Source organism: Agelaius tricolor, unplaced genomic scaffold, assembly GCF_023055355.1.
Source record: "Agelaius tricolor isolate 1412-34295 unplaced genomic scaffold, bAgeTri1.0.p SCAF_1, whole genome shotgun sequence".
Lineage (NCBI taxonomy): Eukaryota > Metazoa > Chordata > Aves > Passeriformes > Icteridae > Agelaius > Agelaius tricolor.
Window position 1 is genome coordinate 53,428,937 of NW_027269261.1, and position 23,411 is coordinate 53,452,347.

The 23,411-nt window shown below is 43.0% G+C and overlaps 3 protein-coding genes across 3 annotated transcripts in view; 1 reads left to right on the plus strand and 2 right to left on the minus strand.

The window, feature by feature from the left end:
- PLAGL1 (PLAG1 like zinc finger 1) overlaps nt 1–8,575 on the minus strand; it is a 47,809-nt gene extending 39,234 nt beyond the window's left edge. Inside the window, exon 1 of the mRNA XM_071434415.1 lies at nt 8,441–8,575. The gene's annotated coding sequence lies outside the window, so the exon portion shown is untranslated. The remainder of the gene's footprint in view (nt 1–8,440) is intronic.
- A 1,376-nt stretch (nt 8,576–9,951) lies between these two features.
- RSPH3 (radial spoke head 3) lies at nt 9,952–17,681 on the minus strand. Its single transcript, XM_071434493.1, has 8 exons — nt 17,411–17,681; nt 17,179–17,263; nt 15,778–15,919; nt 15,104–15,249; nt 14,323–14,526; nt 13,164–13,326; nt 12,027–12,113; nt 9,952–10,639 (listed from the first exon to the last, which is right to left on the minus strand). Exons 1-8 carry the CDS (start codon nt 17,527–17,529, stop codon nt 10,431–10,433), a joined length of 1,155 nt encoding a protein of 384 aa, XP_071290594.1. The 5' UTR covers nt 17,530–17,681; the 3' UTR covers nt 9,952–10,430.
- Nucleotides 17,682–18,233: 552 nt separating this feature from the next.
- The window catches only part of LOC139593530 (T-cell activation Rho GTPase-activating protein-like), a 70,301-nt gene continuing 65,123 nt past the window's right edge, over nt 18,234–23,411 (plus strand). Inside the window, exon 1 of the mRNA XM_071434507.1 lies at nt 18,234–18,401. Within this exon, the coding sequence (XP_071290608.1) occupies nt 18,397–18,401 (5 nt within the window). The 5' untranslated portion in view covers nt 18,234–18,396. The remainder of the gene's footprint in view (nt 18,402–23,411) is intronic.

Sequence of the window (23,411 nt, forward strand, 5' to 3'; positions counted from 1 at the left end):
GCCTTTCTGCGGTCTGGACTGGAATTGCATGGTATACAAACCTGTTTGGAATTCTGTGCCACTTCTTGCACATTACTCAAACAAGAAGCCAAAAAAATGTGGCATTACATGCACAGTGTTCATGCTCGTTTAAAATTTCATCCTGCAGGGCAATGTTGTTCTACTGTTTTGTCCAGCAAAACTGAAACTTGAATAAATTAAAGGAGACTGTCTCTTCTGTACACAAGGTTCTTTTTTTCGGTGAAAGAGAATGTGAAAGGAATTATGAAAACAGGGTAACAAGGTCAATGATGTAGAGACTGAAAGTAAAGGAAGAGCCACTACCTCCACAGAATGACAAAAATAACTTAAAAACAAGTCACTGTTAAATCCCCTGTCAGTACCAAATAAAGAGCTTGGAATATGGTGCACCACAGATTAATGAATGCCAAGTGCAGGCTGATATAAAATACACCTTGTATTTCAGCAGTTTGGCATTTTTATTGCAGTCATTTGTCTGTATGCCAGTTTTTCAGAGACAGCCTTGGAACCTGATTAACTTCTCCATGTGCTCTAGCAACAGAGGCAAAGAACACCATTCCTTCATTTAAAATTGATCTTGACATAGAAAAGTCACAATAATTTAGAAAAAACAAGCTAAGTGATCTCCAACCTTTTATTAAAATTCACTGAGAGAACACTTGTCTTCATTCCTTCACTGAGTTGCATGATCTCTTACTCCAACTCTGACTTTTGAAACATCCATTTAGTATGGTTCTGTGAGTTAATGAAAAGTAACCTGAAACAACTCAGATGTTTGGCAATTGCACCCCAAGTTACCAGAAGGCTGGGTTAGTAATTTACAAAAACCTACATGAACATACTCTGTCAGATGTTTATACAGCATGTCAGGTCTGCAAGTGGAAGAACTTAGGGTTATCTAAAAGTGCCCACTATCAAATACTTGGATGTTTTCTGTCAACAGCTACCAAAGTGCATTTTCCTTGTTGCACCATGACATTCTAATTTCCAACATTTACTACAATCTCAATAACAAGCTAACAGATTTCTAATAAATGGTTGCTAATGACTTGCTAACCATATTCACGTTGGGAGAACCCATATGATTCAAGAGTCAGTGCTCTGCTGGAACAAACTTAGGCACAGGTCACACTCTCCACAATTATGCTCTGTCTTAAGTTGTTTGATAAACTTTGTGAATTCAACTTTGGAAGAATATCCTTGTCAAAACACATGATATTCAAATTAAAATTTAGTGCAATTTCAGATTCTGGGACTCGAATATATTATTAAACGTATGATAGCAACTATAACACCTCAGTAGATGTGCGACCATTTTTGCTATCAGGCTAGAATTTAATATTAAAAATTATAACCCAACTATGGGTTTTTCTAAATTAGATGATTGCTTAATAAATTTATAAAGTTAAAGTGCAAATTAGATGATTGCTTAATAAATTTATAAAGTTAAAGTGCAAATCACTGACCACAAAGATAATTCAGAGACTTATAAAGTTGAAAAAATTAGTGAATTTGACAAGTAAAAATTTTCAAAGTAATATTTCCTGTTGATATTTTTACAGATCAAAAAAAGACACTCATTCTACATTGTCTCAACTATTTAATGAACTGCTTTTTTTGATTTGGGTAAAAAATATCTGAAATGATCTTATTTATATTCTCTGTTTTCTGTTAGTTTTAGAAGTCTGTACTCATTTTTGTAATATCCTATTTTAAAATTATTTTATAATGCTGAGATTTTTAATGTTGAGAAAAATGGTATGAAAAATTTAGCAAAAATCTGGTAATTTTATTTTTGAAAGGACTGAGACCACAACCCCTTCTCAATCAGCTCACTTTGATGACCTCTAACATTGTAGTATATACTCTGTAATTCAGTATTTTATTTTTGTTAGAGGTCTACAAATCTGTAAATATTTGGCTGTATAGGTCCAGAAGCCTGCAAAGACTTGAAGTGTTCTGAGATTCAGGCATGAACATTGACAAATCGTTGAAACAATAAAAACAACTTAAAGGAAAAAAAAACTTCCCACCTTATCTTTTCTATTAGAAAAAGACAAAGGGTGGAAAGCAATTTAATGTCCCATTTATCCTTGTTTTGTTTTCTATCTTGTCAGTCTCTCTGTTTAGGCCAGGGCAGTCTTTCTTCTTTTCATTCAACAAATGCTTAAAAATTAGGATGCATTTTATTAGCCAGAGCTCTCCACAGACTCAGTGAAAAATCTGCAAATGCAATGATTAAAAAGGGAGACAATTCCTTCTATCAATTACACTAAAAGTATTTCAGAGAGAAGAACAGCATGTAAATGTGCACAAGTCAAGTTAAGATGATTTTCAAGTGTGAAAATTATTCTTGTCCCTGGCAGCTGCTATGTGAGAAGTAACAAGGTCCAGAAGCCTTGCTGGGCACAACCAGTGACAAGAATATCATTACAATCCATCTGCAGCCCCCAAGAGACACAAAATGCCTCGCTAATCCTTTGTTCTAAGCAAAACTAGAAATCCAAAGCAACATGTTTCTAAGCCAGGACATAGTGAGTGTCACCATATGAACACCTCCCTGACCCCCTCAAATGGTTTAGAATAAGGGCAAGCTGAGAATACCTTTCAGAACCACAGAATTTTGGTATCACAGATATTATAGTAAATGTGTTTGCTTTGCCTGCATATTTACTTGCTTTGTGAGGAAAGGAGTGTTAGATTTGTAAAAACAAGTGAGTCATGAACAAGTCAAAATATTTCCAGTAAACTTATTTTTGCCTGAATACCCTGAGTTAACTGAAACCAAAACATTTTGCAGACTTGTATCAGTTTCACTGGCTTGTGATGAATTGGTGCTCCAGGCTGTGCTACATTTTGCTGAAATTGTTAGTTACAGAATCATAGAATCAACTAGGTGAGAAAAGAGCTCTGATCATTGAGTGCAACATGACCAAACACTACCATGTCCACTAGACCATGGCACTAAGTGCCACATTCAGCTTTTTATTAAACACCTCCAGGCACAGTGACTCCACCACCTCCCTTGGCAGCCCATACCAATGTCTAATCACCTTTTCTCTGAAGAATTCCTTCCAAATGTCCAACCTAAAACTCTCATGGGCCAGCTTGAGACAAGGTCCTCTTTGTTGCTGGTTGCCTGGGAGAAGAGACCAACCCCCACCGGGCTATAGCAGCTGTAGAGAGTCTCCCTTGAGCCTCCTTTTCTCCAGTCTCAACAACTCCAGCTCCCTCAACTGCTCCTCGTAAGACTTGTTCTCCAGACCCTTCACCAGCTTTGTTGCCCTTCTCTGGACAAGAGAAATTTAATTCACCTTCATCTGGGGTCTAACAGCCTAACTGTGGAAATCCTCATCTGTCACATTTTTTCTTACTTTCATTGGCATCCATCACTGAGGACCAACACTGAGTGATCTCTTTCCAGTGCCTGGCACCACTAGGATGAGGAAGGGCTATCTGGCTGCCAGGTTTACAGGAAACAAATGATGCATTTACTCAGGATACCTCATGAGCTAGTTTTCAAATTTTTCTTCCACTGAAAGAGGGAGGAGTGGTTTTGTCATAGGGCATTTGGACTCATTCTGACCAGCAGCTCTGGTATTTTCTTGGATGAGCCCTGATAATATAAAAAAATAGTGTTTCAGCAGGTAAATAATCTGCTGCTCTTTCTTACTATGAGAGATATTAAATCACTTGCCTAATTAATATGGGTGATTGCTGAGATACCTAAGTGCAGTTGAAGCAGAAAAAGATTCTGTTACATCTTCTTAGTCTTAATCACTTTAAAAGGGTTCAATGTCTTTTTGTGTCTCTCAGCACATAAAAAATGTAAAAACAGAAGTCAGAAAGCATCCTAGAAATCTATGGAATATTTCTGGAGCATTACAAAGGTTGCCCCTCTGGACAGAAAGTAAAGCTGGTTGCTAAGACTAAATAAAAATTGAATTGAAATAGAACTTGTGATTACAAGTTACAAGAACTTGTGATTACATATCTCTGAGGGTTTTGTACTTTTATCTACCAGCTTCTCTTTTGTCATGCCAATCGAACATCAGTAATGTTTTTAGTAACTTCTTTTTCTTAGCTAATACTTTCCAGCATTTTACCATCTTCCTTCTGCCTTTTGCTTAGTCCCTCTTTTCAGATCTTTGTTCAGAATCTCTACTTCCCTTCCTTTCAAACTCCTCTCGGTTCTCTGCATGCCATATCTGTGACAATGACTCTAGAGATAATTCCACCTGGAAAAGAAGTAATTTCTACTTCTTCGGGGACAAAATAAGCATTGAACTACTTTAGTTATGTCTTTAATATGTGCTTCACCAGTCCTTCCACCGCTTATTATTGCAGGACAATATAATGATTAGACACTTGGTGTCTTCTTTGGGCATCAACCTATCAAGGCACTGGTGAAATAGAATTGTAATGCTATATAAAAAACTTGTTTGTTGCTCAATTTTACAGCGCTTTTATTGTAATCTTTAAAAAAGCCATACTGAATCTAAAGTTACTTATTCCTGCAGAACAGGACAAACCAAAGCTGTCCATCACATTTTACAGCTGCCGTGATTGAAATAACATTCCAGCTAAAGTACACCAACAAAATTGCAATGACAGTTTATGACCAAAAAAAAAATCACATGGGACTCTTCCTGTTGCGGTTCTCTCTGAAAGACAAGTGCCACTCATGCAGAAGACATCCTTGCTTCTCCTCAAGAGTCCCTCAACACCATTAATAGCAACAGAAACCTGGATACAAGAGGGTGAATGGAAGAGCAAAATTTAACATTGCTCAATGCACTACATTTCCTTGGTGTTGTGCATGTTAGCACAGGTTAAATACTGCTACACCAATATTTTCCTAAGTGCTTTCCTAATCTTATATTGTTCTATCCCAAGTTGTTTGTGAAACAGCTTCTGAAATAGTGTTCTAGGTGCAAGACACAGAAAGATAAAAGCAGATCTACTCTGTCCTCCAAGACAGAACTAGTTTACAAAGGCATCCTTGATCCTTACTTAGCACTGAAACTCATGCCATTTTACAAAAGATCGATCAGTACAAGCAGAAAAAGAGGAAATGTGAGAGACATAGAGACAGTAAAGTCCATTGGAAATAGCTCTTCCTTCTGGATTGTCACGTCAGAGACATCTGGAACCCAAAACACTCTCTCACAGCGAATTACAAATAGCCCATATACAGAAGAATGCATTGGAACATAGAGATAAATCAGCAAATAAAGCAAAATTAGAAGCAAAATATTTATTTGACTATCCCCAGGATACGTGAGCAATTAAATTTTATGATCAACTTTCAAGATTTTCCCATACAGAATTCAAGTCAACTGACCTTCTTTCTGTCCTAACTCTTGTTATTTCCTGCTAGTTATCACAAAATAGCAGTATCCTTGGCATCATTCAAAGAGATTTCCTACTTCTTTCCACACAACGCAAGAAAAGAACAAACATTCTTTTGAGTTTAGTGACAATTAAAAGATGCAGCCGCCTGCACGGTGGCACAGGCTGAAGTAGAAGTGTGTGACTGCTGATCCCTTGGTGTCTTGTTGGCCTCATGCTTATCTGTGAAAGCAGGAACATCTTAAAATAAAAGCTCAGAGGGGCCAGTAGGGAACTAGCTGGCAGTATTCTAGCTTTGAAAACATCTTGTGGGCCAGGTTGCTCTTACTGAGGAGGACGATTTAGATTCATAAAGTTAGGTGTAAGGTCAAGTGCTCAAACACATCAAACTTACAATGACTGCCTTAAGTATAGTGTGTGTATTCACTTATGGGCAGGGTGGGGGTCAATGTTTTTTGGGGTTTAATCATCATTCAAGAAATTAGGAATTTGAGGGAGGGACAGCAGATCAGGTCCCAGCCCTGGCAATACACTGTAGATTAAATGTGTCTCAGTCAAGGCGAGGGGAATTATCTTATGACGCTTCCTTTCCACTGAGCACTGAAAGAGGACATACAAGTGCTCACAGAACTTCACAACAGGAGGTTCTTGATGCAGAGAAAATTATAGAAATTAGAGGAAATAGAAGTTATTGACTTTAGTTAGAGAGCATGAATTTGTGACCTACCCTGGTTAAACTTAGAGAATAAACTACATGATTTAATGGCCCCCTTTAGGAAATAAATAATTATTTTCTTGTATTTATGTGATTTTTTTGTACCAAACTCTCCAAACTTCCCACTATTGTTGTCACTCTGATACACAGGTCCAGAGGGACTGGTACAGTTCTTCTAATCTTACTTCTCTCTTTTATTTCTGCTCATCCCATCTTCTCTTCTTACACAAATAATCCTATTATCAATTTTCAGCATCTGCATTATCAGAACAACCAGATTCTATTCACATGTCAGAGCACTGAGCAATTCAAAAAGCAGTGGCAGTCAGCCCATTACACAGTTATAGTACTCCAGGATCTATTTCAGCTCCCATTAGGTTTGCAAATGAGATTTTGACTGCTTTGACTTACAATTCAGGGCAAGTAACACACTAGTGGTGGAAACCATACTGCAGATACAGTGGCACCAGGGCAGCAAATACACACAATATCGAGGAATAAAAGCACAGTTTGTCACCAATCCTGTGACTGTACCTGTACTTCTGTTGGGCACAACTCCCCGTGTTGCACCCAGTGCCACCGGCTCCGCACAGCCCCATTTTGTGCTGTGCCGTGTGACCACTCCCCACGCACAGAGGCGGAGCAGTGCTCCTTGAGCTGCTTCTCCAAACAACAACAGGGACGGGAAGGACCAGTGAAAGGAAATTCCCAATGACAGCGTCTTTATTTCTCCCCGATAAAGGGTCAGAGCACAGCAGAGATGTTGCAGGGTCAATGACATACTGAAGACCTCACAATAAAAAAGGGACACTCTTGCAAAGTGCAAGAAGGGACAGGACCGCTTGACATCTTGTGCTGCTGCACATAATTAGGTATCTCAGACTTAAACAGCCAGATTTTCTGCTAAGCTTTGGGACAACCAAGAAGAATCAGGTTATACCTGCTGACATTAATTTTACGACTGCAATGCAATCCAATCTGAGTGGTCAGATTGGAAACCTGCTCCCCATTGTGTCAGAGCTGGATTGCTAATCTCCTGGTAATTTTGCCAGGCACATCCTCTCCTACTGATTCCTGGAAAGAGGGCGTATATGTCATTTCTATTTATTCATTAAGATCCTCATCATGTTAGACAAAGTGGCCACAAATATGCATGTAGATATATCATGTACCCAAAAACATGGTTTGGATTCTGTCCTATATAATCCTTTATAAATTAAAAATATCAGCTGAGGTGGGAAGATTGTGTTTTAACTCACATTTTAAAGGCAGCTAGTACTTTTGCTCTTCATCAACTACTTCAAACACCTTCTACAAAAGCAGTTTGACTTACTGGCCATGCATTGCAAGGTGGGACATACTTGTTGTTTTAAAGTCAGACAGGAAGCAACAGCCCCCAGAGAAAAGTTTGGCTGTCCAATATTCACCTTTCTCAGAAATGAACTGTCATTTGACTAAGGAACACAAACTTCTAATAGAGAAATAAAAAAACAACTGAAAGTTAAATTTTAACCAAGTTAAGTACTTTAAGGAAAAAAACAAATCCTATGTAGTAAGATGTAGTAAATGTAGTAAATGTAGTAAATCCCTCTTCCACACAGGAAAAAAAAAAAAATTTTAAAGTTGTGTGTCCCGTAGGAGTCAATGACAACTCAAGGCTTGACCTCGGCAAGCTGTCAGCCTCCTGAAGAGAGATGGAAAACTGTGTAAACCCTGCTGCGGCGGCTTCTGTCGGCGGGGGTTTGATGCAGCCGTCGAGACCCGTGTGCGAGCGGAGGGCGCACCTTTGGAGCCGCAGTTGTTTTTCCACGCGGGAACAAACCTCCCGCACCACGGCCCGTGTCTCCCGTCACGGGGGTGCCACCGCCGCCCGCGGGTCACCGCACCGCCCGCCGCCCCCCGCTCTGCCCTGAAAGCCCCGTGAGGGCTGCGGGGCTGGAGAGAGGCACCAAGGAGAGATGAGGAGATGTGCCCTCCTCCTCCAAATTCGCGGTCCTGCGGCCTTTCTGTGCCCAGAGGCAAGAGTGGCCGGAGCGGACGCCCATCCCGGGGCTCCGGTGCGCGGCGCTGCGGACGGACAAACGGGAGAGCCTGCACGGCGCCCGGGGCGTGAGGAAAGTCGAGGGGGACAAGCGGAAAATAAATAAATAAAGACGAAACTCTCCTTCTGAAGGCGGACACATTGTGGCACAGTTTTCCTGCGGCGGCGGGCCCGGTCCGACAGCCCCGGTGCTCGGCGCCCGCCCCCCAGCGCCCCGCCCGGAGCGGGCCCCCCGCTCCCCCGAGCGCCCCGGCACGGCTGCGGGACGGCGGAGCACCCCCGGCCCGGCCCCGCACGCCGGTCCCGCTCACCTCATGGCCCAGCTCCCCGGGCGCCGCCCGCTCCCCCAGCGCCGGGCCGGGGAGCGCAGCGCGGCAGTGGCGGCTCCTCCCGTCCCCGCGGCGCTGCCCGGCCCCGGGGAGACGCCTGGCGGCGGGGCGGCGGCGGGCGGGACGAGGGAGGGCCGGGACGAGGGGCGGCCGCGCCGCCTCCCCTCCCCGCTCCGCCCCTGCGGGACGCCGGGACGGAGCGGGGGGTGAGTCCCGGGCGGAGCGCGGGGACGGCCCGGGGATGCGGCCCCGCCGCCGCCGGTGCCCGGGCGCTCGCTGCGCGGCGACGCTAGCGGGAAGCTCCTTCTCAGGGGAGCTTCGGGTCCCGCGGCTGTCGATACCGTCTCTGCCGTGGCCGCGGAGTTGCCTGTGCTTGTGAAGATCCACAGAACGTCCTGACCTGCACTGCTGGTGATTAGCAACTTCCCAGGAAGGCAACTCACAACATTTAGAATGTCCTGCACGCACGTCCCGGTTTTGCTTCCTTTACGTGGGGTTCAGGGACAGACTCGCACCCCAGCAGGCGTGCACCTCCCCTGAAGCAACCAGTGTCTGTTTCTTGTACTGTCACGGGTCAGCCCAGAGGAGATGATTCCACCTTCTCCGTTACCACCAAGCTGGATGGGACTTTGAGCAACCTGACCTACTTAAAGATGTCCCTGCTCAGAGCAGGCATGGGATTGCACCAGATGATCTACAAGGCCCCTTCCAACTCAAACTACTCTGTCGTTCCATGAGCCAGTGTGGATTGCACTGGGTGATTCAAGTATTGGCTCCTCATGATATAAATGAGTAAATTCTGCAAAAGTTCGACACCATTGGGGTTCAGCAGAGGAGGGAAATTGAGACGGGCGTCACTAGCGCAGGGTGTGCAATGTGAAAAGGTGACACCAGCAGTGTCATTCCCGGCGTTTCTCCATGCGGATTGCCGCGGGCTGTCCTGCCCTCTAGTGCCTGCAGCGCCCGCTCCCTCCGGCCTCTCTCGGCTCCCTCCTGCACTCACGCACCCAGGAGCTGCAGAGCCCCGTGCACCCCCCGTGCCCCGTGGGTGCAGAGCTGTCCACCCTGCGTGCCTGCCGGGGACAGCTGCTGCTGGGAACACTGACCCAGCAACGACACGGTGCTGCTGCAATGTAGCACAGGCGTACTTCTGTGAGGGGGACGGCCCCACCTGAGGAACTGGCCTGTGAACGGACAACTAACTAACTACACATGTCAGTGAAGGCACATTTTGTCAGTCATGTCTGGGACTACTTCCAGTGAACCGGCAGGAAAGGACGATTACAAAGAAAACCGAGACTGGACTTAGCGTATAGCTCCAGCCCCTCACCTCCAGGAGGGGCTCTAAGAGAGGATGCTGAGGAGGATTTTGCACAGGCAGAAAATCCCAGGGGCAGGTAACTCTGGACTTGGAAAGCCTGAGGAACAGCTGCTTTGGCCCTATTACCTGCTGAGATGTCCATTCAAGTTTGTGAGGAAAGGAAAGACTAACATGAGTCAAAAACAATTTATTTAATTGCTGTAGTAACTACCTTTCAAAATAAGGAAAGTAAAGAAATATTGTTCCAAGAACATTATCAAAGCATTTGCAAAGATTATTAAGAGTCTCTCAACATCCTTCTCATGACCTTCTAGCACAGGGTGTGGGACAGCATTACTTTTCAACTGTAAATCTCCCAGGTTTTGATGGATTGGATTGTATAAAAGGAGACAGAATTTCCATGCCATTCATTGCACTAGTAACTTCTCTCTTGATTCTAGCAGCCTGAAATCAGCAACTCCAGCATACAGAAAACATGTTTTAATGCTCTACTGTTGCTTAGGTTCATCCTTCAGCATGGCTAGGGCACAATACCTGTAAATAGATAGGAATTAATTCCTTATTTCTAAGCCACTGGTCTCCATTTACTTGATGACTTGCCTGTTTGTTACTCAGTTTCCAAATCTGCTGCTCCTTCTTGACCTTATTCTTCTAACTGGAATCTGAAGCCTCTTCCTCAGCAACAGGTTGGTCAGTCTCTTCTTTCTCAGCAACAGGTTGGTCAGCAGCATCCTCCTCACCAGACATCTTGGGAGCTCCATCTGTTGCCCCGGGCTCATCAGCAGGTGCCTTTGTTTGAGCAGCTGGAGGTGGACGGCTAAATTCATCTAAGCGTTTTTCCACCACCATACAAATCAAAGCTGAAACAGAGATAGCCACCATTTAAACCACAGAGGAAAAACCCTACAATTTGAGAATTTTTTTTATATATATTACTGAACTATAAATCCCTAAAGAGGGAAATAACCCTGAAATAACTCTGAAAATGAAGAAATTTGTAAGGACTGGAGCAAGACAATGGTATCTGGTTAAAAACTTAAACAGATTTAACAAGAATACAATAGATATTCTCATCACTATTATATCCTGCAGCAACATTCTCTTTAGGATGTTTATTCAGTAGTCACATACAATATTTTTTTCTTAAAGAAGAGACATTTCCCTTCCTTCTGATGAGCTACATGAAGAAGTGACACTTGAGTGTACATGTATCAGCATAAAATACCTAACACACCAGCTTTAATTGTCCAAATCATATTATAACTTAACAAGTAAAATTCAGGGTCCTAATTAAACTAAAAATAAACCAAAGGAAGCAAACATACTTGTAATACAAACCCAAAATCCCAGCAAGAGGAAAACTATAGGAATGAAGATGTTATGCAAGTGTAAAAAAGTGGTTTGATCTAGGAGCACATTGCTGAGCACAGATATACCATACTTTTGTGTTTCTACACAAGACAGAATCCAGGTTTTTCAGGTGTTTCAACTACAGCCTCTAAACTAATAAAAGAGCCCAAATATTTAGCTTGAACTGGCCAAAGAAGACTGATATTTCAATCTATTTCAAAAGCAAGGACATGATTATCGACTGATAAGGAGGTAAGCCCTTGTTTTGATGAAAAATATTGGTCACCTCGCTTCTCAGTCAACCATGGCCCACCATCATCCTCCTTTTAATGTAGGAAAATAATCCATAGCTCCATGAGCTCACACAACAAATTAAGACGCTTTCATGGTATACATGTGGCAACACACAAGCTGGGCTTTTCTGTTCCCACTGGCACAATCAGGTGCACTACAGAGAACACTACAGCAGTGTAACACAGAGGAAGTAGAAGCTTTATAGCCAAAAAAAAAATTGTGTTCTTTAACCACTCTGTTCTTGACATAAGTGTTGTATCTCCCAGCATTAACAAACCTCAAACAGTATAAAGTCAGAAGAGAGTGGATAGTGCTGCATGACTGACACTTCCATTATTTCAGCTGAAAATCAGTTATCTAGTTGTCTGTAGTAGTTTTCCAACATTAAAACATGTTAATATATTAAAAAAAAACAAACCAAATCAACAAACAAATGCAAACAAACAAAACTCCCAACACAAAAAACCATGGAGTTTTTCCTAAAATGACACTTCCTACCTTAACCCACAGTGACCATATAAACGTGACATTTGTTCTGACCAGCAAAAAAACAATCAAGAACATCAGGCAGCCCAGATTACATTCCAGGATTTGGTAACTTACAGTCAAGCATTGTTCTTCCCAGAACCTTCTTCTGTAGTTCTTCCTCCACTTCTGACATCAGCCATGGAAGGAATTCTGTCTCAATATCTGTCAGAATTTAGGAGGAAGAAACAAAGGGAAAATGTCACTTTATAAAGGATGACCAACAGGACTTGGTGGCTGTTTTTTATTTGCTACAACAATTAAGGGATGACACCCCACGCCCTGCCAAAAGGCACTTGTTCTGTAAAAGTCACATGAAATCTCTCAGATGTTTTTTTTCTTATCTCCAGCTTCTCTTACTGAGGTTCATGATCATTATAGATTCAGAGTCCTCTCAACTGCAGTTATTTTCAAAGAGGTCTGTCACCCTTGAAGGGCTCAGCACAGACGAGATACACAGTCATGTTCTAGTGAGATCCAAATAACTATCCTGAACAAGTCAGAAGAATAACATTTCCTGCCTTGCTTTCCAAAGACATTTGGCTTCTGGTCTGCTGAAGGCATTTGTTCTCTCTGACTAAGGAGCTCTTGCTTACTTATGTATTTCTCAAATGATACTTTTTGAACACTGTGATCCCAAAGCCTGCCCTGGTTGCAAAACACATTCAGTTTCTGCATTGACCTCATTACTTACCCTGGAGAGAGTGTAACCATTCCCAAGCTGTGGTCTGTGCCAGTGTGGAGACTGGTGAAGTGGAGTGTAGCAAGATAGCTCATAGGAAATGCTGCTGATTCTAAGGGCTTGGAAGTCACTGATATAGAATTCCAAAATTACTTTCAGGGCCTAATTCTAATTGACTAATTTTTCACTTGCTTTGATAATCATTAAAAAATATTCAGAATAACATACTGATTTCTTTGTCTGCTCTATAAAAATACATGTACTTCAGTTTGGATCTCTCTCCCAATCCTAACGACCCATTTATTTCTGTCTAGCTCCAAAGTAGCTCTTCTCATTGTCACACTGTCAGCTCTTGCTTATTCTTACTATTTGTACAGATGAGCAATAATGTTTTTTGTGTTCAGTCACAAATGTAAATGAATAGTCTTATGACATTATTCTAAATAATAGGATAATATGCTATGTTTCATGGTTGTTTTGAGCTTTATATAACTTTGCTCACATATTTAAAAAAAAAACAAAACAAAACAAACCTCTTTCTATAGGGTCATAAAAAAATCCACTGTCATGAAGATTGTTGAAGACTGAGGGAATGAGATCAGCCAGGTAACGCTGAGCAAATGCCCGAGCTGCAATTTTCTCTGCAGTCTCTTTCTGTTTCCACAGCTTTTCCAGGTGCTCCAGCCTGCGACGTTCCTGTCAAGGCAATTATGCATGTAAAACTTAGAGGCCTTTAGCTGCGACTCCTTTGATCTAGATTTTGAAGAATTATCACAGTGTGTGTCCCATAAATAGCAAAGATAGTATGATCTCTACCTGGTATTTCCAGCCTCTAACTTCCACTGAAATTCCTCACACGAAAGAGTGCTTGAAAGCAAGTTTGTACTTTATCTATGGAGTATTAAAATACCCCAAATTACAAACACATTTCTGTAGTATTCCTTTTTTGAATTTGACAAGTCTGTAAAATAAGGGCATCGCAGCTGGCCAAATGAAACCTTTTCTGATGCCTTAGTATACATTAATCTCATGACTTTTTGCTTTATTATTGCAGATCAAGCTGGTTATTTGCCTTGGAATACGATGAAGTTCAGATAAGTATTTCCCAAACTTTTTATTTTCCAATATTATATCATATTGCAAGTACCAAAAGATTAAAACTCAAATTGGTTCAGGAAACCATTAGAAAACACAATTATACAAGGCTGATTAATAGTAAGTAATTAACACTTGCCTTCTCTGTTTATTCCTATTTACTAAACATTACTAATATGGCATGATACTTTGCAATCTTGAGATGTGCACACAGAGTAGAGCATGCATTGTGTGTGAAAGACCAGGGGGTGTCTCTCTTACTTCCAAGCACTCTGACTATTTGTTTAGCACTTATTATAACGAAAAGCCTTAAGAAACAGCTGTACCAGGTACAGAAGAAAATGCTGTTGGTTTTGACCTTTTGACCAGGTCAACTACACCAAGTCACTCAAGCATGACAGCTCCAAATAAACACAACAGTGTGGTGCTGTTGTATGAGAGCAAGTGGCAGAGTGCAGCTGTATGTCATAAAAATGCTTTAAGGTACGTCAAAGCTGACAGTATCCTTTTGGGCATACCCAGCTTATATCACAGGCTGTTGTTCAGCACTGGAAATGTTTTTCTCCTTCTGACAGGAAGTCCCTTAGGAAGTCCTACCTTCTCCTCTCTGATTCGCCTGTCCTGCTCTTCCAAGCGCTGTAACTCAGCAAACTCTGCATTACGCAGCTCAGCAAAGGCACGCTGATGTGACCACAGCTGGGACAGCTCTTCTTCTTCCATGACTTCCAGCAAAGCCTGCTCAACTGTTTTGCCAACCAACACCTCCAGGATCGGCTTAACTTCAATATCAAAGTCAAACAACTGAGGGTGAGAGTCAGAGAAACAGAGAGAAAAGTCTCTTGATCACAATTACTCTTAACAAGGATTGGCAAGGAGAAAAGGAGGATGAACAAAGCCCTTGTACTGAAGTCAGGCTGGGGAAGTGCAGGTGGGGGACCAGTGTCAGCTAAGGCACAGAGAATCATGAGTGCTGCTGGGGGTGCGTGGGATGGCCTGAGTGGGATGGCCTGAGACACCACACAGCCTCCCATAGCCCCTGTGGGGACTGCCAGGGGGAAGGTGAGCACTCGCCTAGACCGTATTTCTGTGTTCCCAGTCCCTTCTTGGGCTGGACATGTTTTACAGAAGAAAGCATTTCTCAACACTGTATCACTTAGCTGAAAGCAGCAGAACCCATGCACATGGCAACACATCTTCCTTAATTTTGCACTTAACCTCAAAGCAAACCTTGGTGAGTTGGCTTTGGGTGGTTTGTGGGGTTTTTTTTGGCATGTTCCGTGAGGATTCGTTCCTTTCTGTTTCTACTTCAATTTTGTATCAGAAATGTGTTTTGGATGGAAGAGATATTTTGACAGCACTTGTGGACCTGACTTCATACCTCTCCTTTTTCTATTTGAGTGGCCACATCTTTTCCTGATTTGGCTGGTATGAAGAGTGGAGTGGGAGGTCTGTCCAAAAATTCATCTGTTTGACACTCTCCATCAACCTCTATTATCCGATCACTAATCTCTTCCAAATACAGTTCTAGAAACAAAAGCACAATGAATACTCAACATGGGATTCCTTTCATTTTAGCTTTCAACTGTTTTTGATGACTCTATATTCTGAATTACATCCAAAGACTGCAATAAAGTGCTTTCTATAAAGTTAGAAAAAAGGCCTCTCAAAACATAGGTCAATTTGCTGCAAAGGCCATCTGATGCTGTGTTCTCTGTAATGTCAGGTGCACTTCATGGAAGTGATTCCAAAAACAGTAGTTCACCTTAAGCAAAAGTTTTAAACCTTCCATTTTAAGCATATATGAAATTTCTCTAATTATACTGAAAATGGAAAGAATAAATGAAGCAGTCTTGACTAGTATTCAAGAATGTACACTGAAAAATAGACCTTCTGGGAAAATGTCACTAATTGGACAAGTATAGAACCTCTGATTCCAGCATCCTATGATTTTAAACTGTGTGATTCAACCAACTTCATCACCAATTTAGCAAGTGAATATAGATCAACAAGCTTTTGTTTTCAGACAGATATAAAAAATCTGCAGCCTTTTACCTGTCTGCACGTGAACATGTACTCTGCCCTCCACAGGCTCCGGCGTTCCTGGTCGAATTTGCTCTTGTGTAAGCCTTCTGGCCGGTGTGTGTTTCTGTGCTCTCCTCTGCCTTTTAACCTCAAGGGTAAGGGGCTCGGTACTCTGAGCAGGGGTGAAGAAGGAAGATACCCACAAAACAGAATACACTTTATACTTGAAAATGATATTCAATTGCCTCTACAGAAAAATGAAGGTTGCTCTTTGATCTTAATGATAGCTATCTAGTATTTTGGATTTACTTTCCTGGGTCCTGGCCCTAAATTTTCACAGACTTAAAGACTGTATGGCATGAAATTAATAAGTTATGCTAGCTGCCTACAGGCACATAATAATGGCATCTCATGCTAAGAGTAATAATTAATTATTTTCTTATTTGAAAGTGAATATTGTATACAGAACTTTGTTAGATAAAGTATATTAAAATGGTATGTTTTCAAATTTTGAGAGGTCAAATGGACTTAAGTCCAGTTATCATATTATGAACAGAATTGCCTGCTAGGTAAAAATTATAGACCAATTATTGCTGATGAAACAAAAGAAACTCATAATAACATTTAAATTCAGTATTCTACTTATAGATTGAGATAAACATCAGCTTTGAACTTCTTAAACAAAACTTACATAAAATTCACTCTAAGAAATGAGTGAACTGAACAACACAAAGCTATTTTCAAACAGTAGCTTTTAAAATATACTGCTTTAAATTCATATATGATCAAATTATCTTTGTAGAAATATTCTCTGAAAACAAAGTATCACATTTGGGTGGGATTCCGGGCAACCTGGACCAGTGGAAGTTGTCCCTGCCCAGGGCAGGGGGTTGAAACTAGATGATCTTCAGGGTCCCTTTCAACTCAAGCCATTCTAAGATTCTATGATTTACTATCATATCAGGATATAGCAGTAATAAAAAAAAATACTTTGGCATCCTCACAAGCAGCTTTTGCATACAGCTGGACCATTTAGCTCTGCTTCTGTGGTAGGATAGACCAAAGTCTATTCCACAACTCAACTTCCCAAGAGCTGCAGTTCCCCCTGATGACACCTTGCATATGATAAAAGATTATCAAGTAATGACTTGTGTTCAGGACCATTACCCTAAAGAAACAGAGAAAGAAAATAAAGTCATCGAGTATTTAATGGGGAGTAAAAAAATCAGAACTGCAGAAGTTCGTATGAAACTGAGTGTTTTAAAGAAGAGCTAGAAACAGTCACAGGCTGGTTTAACTGGAGAGCCTGTGACTACGTGAAACATTGAAAGTTAAATTACAGCTTCATTACAGATGAGGAACAGCTTCGCCGCCCTACCTATGGCTTTCAAACAAAACTGTAGCGTGATGCACTTTAGCGAACCCCCCTACCTGCGGTGGGGCAGGACGGGCGGACAGAACGTTTCCGCGCACCACTCTCGGGTCGATCATGATGTTGCCGTAGCGCACCTTCTCCCTGCGGCACAGCACACACAGCGCCGCTTGCGGCTTCCCCCCGGCCGGCGGGAGAAAGGCAAGGCTGCGCTCCTCGGGGAGGGAGCTGGGCCCAGGGGAAAGGCGCGGAAGGCAGCGGGGCAGCGGCCCGCCGGACACCGGCACTCACGTCTCGGCGGCATTGGACTGCTCTCGGTACTTGGGCCGGAGGGGCAGGGAGCGGGGCTGGCTGGAGAAGCTGTAGGGCCCGTCGGCGGCCGCTTGCACGGGCCCCATGGTGGGCTCCATGCTGCGGCTCCGGCTCCGCGCGGCGCGGGCGCGCCTGAGGGAGCGCTAACGGCGTCCGTCTCCCGGGCAACGCGCCGCGCGTGCGCGGGCCGGCGGCCGCGGGCCGCGCGGGGCGTCACGGAACGGCTGGGGCTGGGAGGCTCCTTAGGGATCGTCCGTGCACAGGGACACGTCCCGCCAGAACAAGGGTGCTCCAAGCCCCATCCAGCCCGATCTCGAACACTTTCAGGATGGGGGATTCATAGCCTCTCTGGGCAACCTGCTACAGTGCCTGCTACCACCATCCCAGCAAACAATGCCTTCCCAATATCTAATCCAAATCTACCCTCTTCCAGTTTGAATGCGTTCCCCCTTGTCCTGTCACTACATGCCCTTGTAATAAGACCCCCTCCAGCTCTCCTGTCGGCTCTCCGGTACTGGAATGCGGCGGTCAGGTCACCCCGGAGCCTTCCCTTTGCGGTGTGCGGCCCTCGCGGAGCTGTTCCGCCGGGACAGAGGCCAGGCCTGGGGCCGTGCCGGCCCGCCGGGCCCCGGGAAAGCGCCGCCGTCACCCACAGCGGCTCCGTGCTCACTCGGCGGCGCTGCGGGCCCGCCCCGGCCGAGGCAATGAGGGCGTCGGACCGCGAGGTGTCACCGTCCTCCCGCCGCCTCCGAACAACTCCCCAAGGACTCGCAGCTTCCCAGGGACACGCGAGGTGCCCTGGCGCTGGCGTGGGGGGACGCGAAACCCTGTTGGGTGGCATGCTGGTGGCTTCAGTACCGGCGTCCTGGAAGTAGCGGCTCGAACAGCTGCACCCCACATTTGTGTTTTCCACGTAAGCTGGAGATTTGGATCCTGTAAAGGTGTGCTATGATGGCAGAGAGAAGATGAGGTGAGTCCTCAGTATGCTGTCCCACCCGTGGTGAGCTGCGCTCCCTGCCAGGGCAAATCATGAGAGCGTGTTTTCAGCCTCTGTGAAAAATTTCCATTAAGAGAAACATAAAAGCGTTGAAGGGTTACTGATACAGTGATAGCCCTTTTTTTTTAACCTGTGTGGGTAGGGATATGCCTTGATTCTTTTAACAAGACTTAGCATATAAAATAGCCCCTACCCTTTGTTTCTGAAACCTTTGGTTTAAATATAATTTTTATTTTAAATTCTATTTATTTCAGCTCAGTTATGTTAATGCTGCAGACATCTGTGCTCCACTGCAGCCCTGAGTACTTCACAGGAGGCCTCAAAAGCATGGGGAAAGCTGTGGAGCAGGAGAAACTATTTGAAAAACAATTTTGAGAAACCCACCCTGAATAAAAAATACAAACAAACAAAAGACCCTCAAGAAACAACAAATAAACAAACAAAAAACCCCTATTGAGGCAGTCCTTCAATATTTGCTTGTGTCTGGGCAAGCAAAGTTAATGAATGGGTTCTCAGTCCAGCCAAGTCAGAGCACTATGGTCCTTAAATTTGACCTGAGCCAATACAATCCTTTGATTTTGGAGACCTGACTCATATTTTCTGAAAATTTAAGTTTGGCTATAGAGTTGGCTATACAGCTTTTAGACTGGGGACTTGAAATCTGGGTAGACCTTTCCAGGATTGCTATGGATCTGGTGTTTCTCTTCATGTGAAAAACAGCTGCAGCATAGTCTAAAAAATGTCAGTCTAAAGCTGTCCAGAGCATACTTGCTGAATAAGCCTAGAAATTTGGCTGGAATGGACTGGATAGGAAGACAACAAGAAAACAGCCTGTAACCACTGGAGCAAAGATTTCTGAGGAGTTGCCTGTTCCTTATTGCCCACAAATCTAGTGAAGATGAAGGTGTTGCATCACAAGTTCATTTTGTTAGGCTGGCCCCAGCTGGTGTCTCACTTTTTGGGAGAATTTCTCATTCACCTGATATGTTCATTGGTTGAATGGCAGCAGCTCTCCTCTTTATCTCTGTGAAACACTGCTACCTCCTGAGTTACCAGTTCAGTGCAAAGGTCTCTGCAGGTTTATAAGTGACAGAGCCATTCCCAGAAAAAAAGGCAGCTTTTCTCCCTTGCCCTCTTTTATGCTGTTTTTTTTGTTGTTGTTGTTGTTGTTGTTGTTGTTGTGGGGGTTTGGTTGTTTGTTTGGTTTTTTGTTCTTTGGGATTGGTTTGGTTGGGTTGGTTGGTTTTGTTTGGTTTGGTTTGGTTTTTTAGTGTGGCTTTGTGGGTTGGGGGGGTTGGGGTTTGTTTTTTGTTTGGTTTGGTTTGGGTTTTGGTTGTTTGGTTTTTTTTTTAATACCTGGTGAGTTCTGAACACTTTGTGTCATCACAAGACTGAGTGGAGCAGGGTCCAAAACCACATTGATTATAATCAGATTCCTGCCATTTGTTGCTTTCTGGATCTTACAGTCACAATGGCTTTTTCACATATTCTTTGTAGGATTTTCTTGGACCTGCACAATTGCAGTGCCAGAGGTGCTGCCTGGGAAATGGGCCTAGCTAGCAAGGAATGAATCGGCCCATCTCCCATATGGCAGCTAAGAAAGGTCTTCTGAAGTGCCTTCAGCTGACTTGAAAGCTGCAGAACGAGGGTTTTATCTCCTTCTAGGTTTGCTGTGGGTCTGTTAAAAGGCTTTGAACATACTTGGTTTTTTGTTTGTTTTCATAAGAATTTCCTGGCATTCTACCATGCCTTATGGCATGCCCTTGGCTTTCTTTTTTTGGATGTGAAACAAGTTTATTCACAGCAAAGCAAATGTGAAGGTGTCAGTGTGTAGTAACAGAAGATGCACACCCACTCTTTCCTGCAGTACTTGGGATGCATCTGTAACTAGTGAATGACACCTTGAAATACAATATGAGGGATCTGCAGTGCTGAGCCTGGGTCTTCCTGGGGCCCTAGCTTGGATGTTGCTAGACTGGGAGACCTTCTGCCACAATTCATTACACAATACAATGCTGAGCAGACTAGCTGAGTCCAGTTTCCACCTCCTTAACTTTCTGCAGCATTTCATAATAAGAAAGGAAGGAGGTTTATGGATCTAGGCATAATGCTTAATTGTCCAAAAGGACAGGGAGACAATGCTAGAGCATTGTCTTCTGTCTGGAGGGGGACCATGGCTGCTTATAAAATCACAGGAATGCTTCCCTGGTGTAAAACTGTGTAATTATATGAACTTTGGGCTAGATTTGGTTCTCCATGGTCCTGAAATGGAACTTTAATCTGTGAGTCTTACCCCCTTGAGCCTACGGTTAAAGGCGTGGATCTCCCAGTCTTGGAAGCAACTCTGATTGAGGCCAAAATGCCATTGCTTTCAAGTAGACATCAAAAATCACAGAGCAATCTAAACTGAAAAGGACTCTGGAGGTCTCTAGTTTAACCCTCTTGCCTAAGCCAGGACAAATTTAAAGATAGATCAGATTGGTCAGGGCCTTCTCCTGCCAGCTTTTGAAAATCTCCAGGGATGGAGATGCTTGAAATAGACTTGAAAATCCCAGAAACCATCATGCCACTGCTAATCAATGCCCTGAGATGTCTGATGGAAATACAAAGAACACCAACATGGAGAGCTGTCAGTGTGACTGCAAAGATGAAAAAATCACAGAACCCAAGTGGGGTGTGTGTGTGTACTGTTTGTCCTGATTCTGTGGGAGAACAATTAATAGAAGTGCCCTGAAACCTGTTTCAACTTGCTGCAGTGACATGATCAAAGAGAATTAGTAAATACTGTGTCAGTATTATATCACTAGTGTCAGCCATCCTGCTGATGGTGTCTTTGCTGCTGTTCAGGGGTGCTGGGCTCACTGCATCAGAAATAAACGGGCCTGGTCCCAACAGGGAAATGCTCAGCTTAAAAAAATTATAATATGCCATCTTGAGAGTTTTGACAGATGAGAGACACAGAAGGAAAAATAAATACCGGAGCTAAACTTGAGTTCTGCTGGTGCCATCAATATTTTTTTAATAAGGGTTGTTAAAAATGATACATAAACATTAATAGAAAAGAAAGGAGATCCTATCACTCATATCTTCAACCCAAATTATTCAGCTTCCTTTTCTGTGTAGCGGCACAGCTTCCTCTTGACTCTGGTTCTGATTTTGTGGGGTTTGGCAGGACTGGAAAGTTTCAGTTCTCAAGACCTTAATTTCTCCAACACAAGTGAAAAAACAGAACTTATTAATCATGGTTTACAGCCAAAATTTACAAGGCTGTTTCCCCTACACTTCACCCTCTGACTCTCAGCACCATTTTCCCTAGGTTGCCCTTCCTCCATGTTCCCCACAAGCTTTGTTTTTCAGTGTGCCTGCTCTTCAGGCTGCATTCTTTGCCACCATGTGCTTTCAGAGAGAGTGACTAGAAAAATTATGAAAGGGTGATAAATACCTAGAGAGTGGAGCACACTGAATTTTAAACTATCATTCATTAGACTATCAAATGGAAAATCAATTGTTGGTGACCTTCCTATTTAAACTCAAATAGACTGTGTGCTGCTATCCTGCTCCAGCCCCTTCTTACCTCTTCCTGTCTTGAACAGGCCCCTCCTTCCCCATCTTTTCACCTCAGGAAGCGCTGCCTCCTTGTTTTGCATCTCCCTGTATTGAGGGCAATGGTACAACTGCACTAAACTTGAAGAGTAAGAAACAAGATAGATCGGCTTCTGTTGCTCCTTCACGGTAGTCTCTGTGGTTTTTCATCTTGATATAAATTGCCCTTTATAACATCTCTGGGAGGCAGATCAGTATCACCCATGCTTAATTTTTGTTAAGTTCGAAAACTGCACTGGGTAGGAGGTCTTTTGGAAAAAGCAGATCCAGATGTTGAACTTCCTAACTATGAGTCTCTGGTCTTAATCTCAAAATCATCCTCCTGATGACCTGTGGAGAAATAGTGGCTGCTCTGCTCTTTCTCACACCCAAGGACTTCTCAAATGCCATGGTGTCTGTAGTTCACAAGATGGGTGTACTCCTCAGAGTACAGCCCTGCAAAGTTGTTGAATGCTGCTGTGGTTGCTTTCTCACCTGGTCACCAGTTGTGCTGAAGAAATCCAGTAGGTGAATCACAGGCACAGCTGCACAGGTGCACTTGCTAAATCTTTATGGTGGAGAGATTTGCATGGCCCAAGACTGTGCAGCAAGCATGTGGAAAAACAGAAAAATCCCTAATGTGTTATAAGAACATCTTCTCTGATCACCTGACTTGGAAACTGCTTGGATTTGGCTTCAAATTTATTTTTTTTAAATACAGTTTTATAATTTTCAGCATAACCTGTGGGATACTGAAGTTGCAGGGCTTGAACATGAACTGTTGCATTTGTCAAGGAAATTGGTGGGAGGTTTGTGGGTTGTAGGAAGGAAGAGTTTTGAGCGGCCGTTGGATCAGTTCTGTAAATAGACTTGTTGGCTGAGGAGCATGTTTTGTTTAGAAAGTGTGAAACCCTTCATAGAAACCTTTTCATATTATTACCTAGCAGAGGAAGCAGAGCTCAATGGAGTCAGCCGTGTTTAGAATTTGTGAACCATTTGTTCAGACTTATGGGCTGCCACTTCAGGTTAGAAACAGAAAATAATCTGCTTTCCTCTCCCTTTGTAGAAGAAAAGGTAGAACTTGGAATGGGTTTCACTCAGAAATGAGATTTAAATTGTTGTATTTATCACAGTGAATGATAAAGACTGATTAAAACAATAAAAACAATGTATTTATAGTAAAAAAAAAATTATAAGATAATTAGCATTCCTGAATAACAGAGAGACAGAAAAAGCAATTTTTTACCTAGCATCCACAAAGAGCTGCAGACAGCTACCTATATGATAGTGAGCTGTCCATATGAGGATTACATCACTTCTCCAACAGTGGTTGCCCTTTCCCATGGATCTTTTTCTCTATCTTGTCAGATTTTTTATTTAAAAATTGCTCCCTCTTCTGCA

What these genes read in the sequence shown, in the direction of transcription:
- RSPH3 (XM_071434493.1), bottom strand. Translation starts at nt 17,529, where the DNA reads ATGGAGCCCACCATGGGGCCCGTGCAAGCGGCCGCCGACGGGCCCTAC. An exon ending in GGCGAATCAGAGAGGAGAAG is followed by an intron (nt 13,327 to 14,322) that starts GTAGGACTTCCT and finishes TTGCCTTGACAG; the next exon opens with GAACGTCGCAGGCTGGAGCA. An exon ending in GGGAAGAACAATGCTTGACT is followed by an intron (nt 10,640 to 12,026) that starts GTAAGTTACCAA and finishes TCTCTGTTTCAG; the next exon opens with CTTTGATTTGTATGGTGGTG.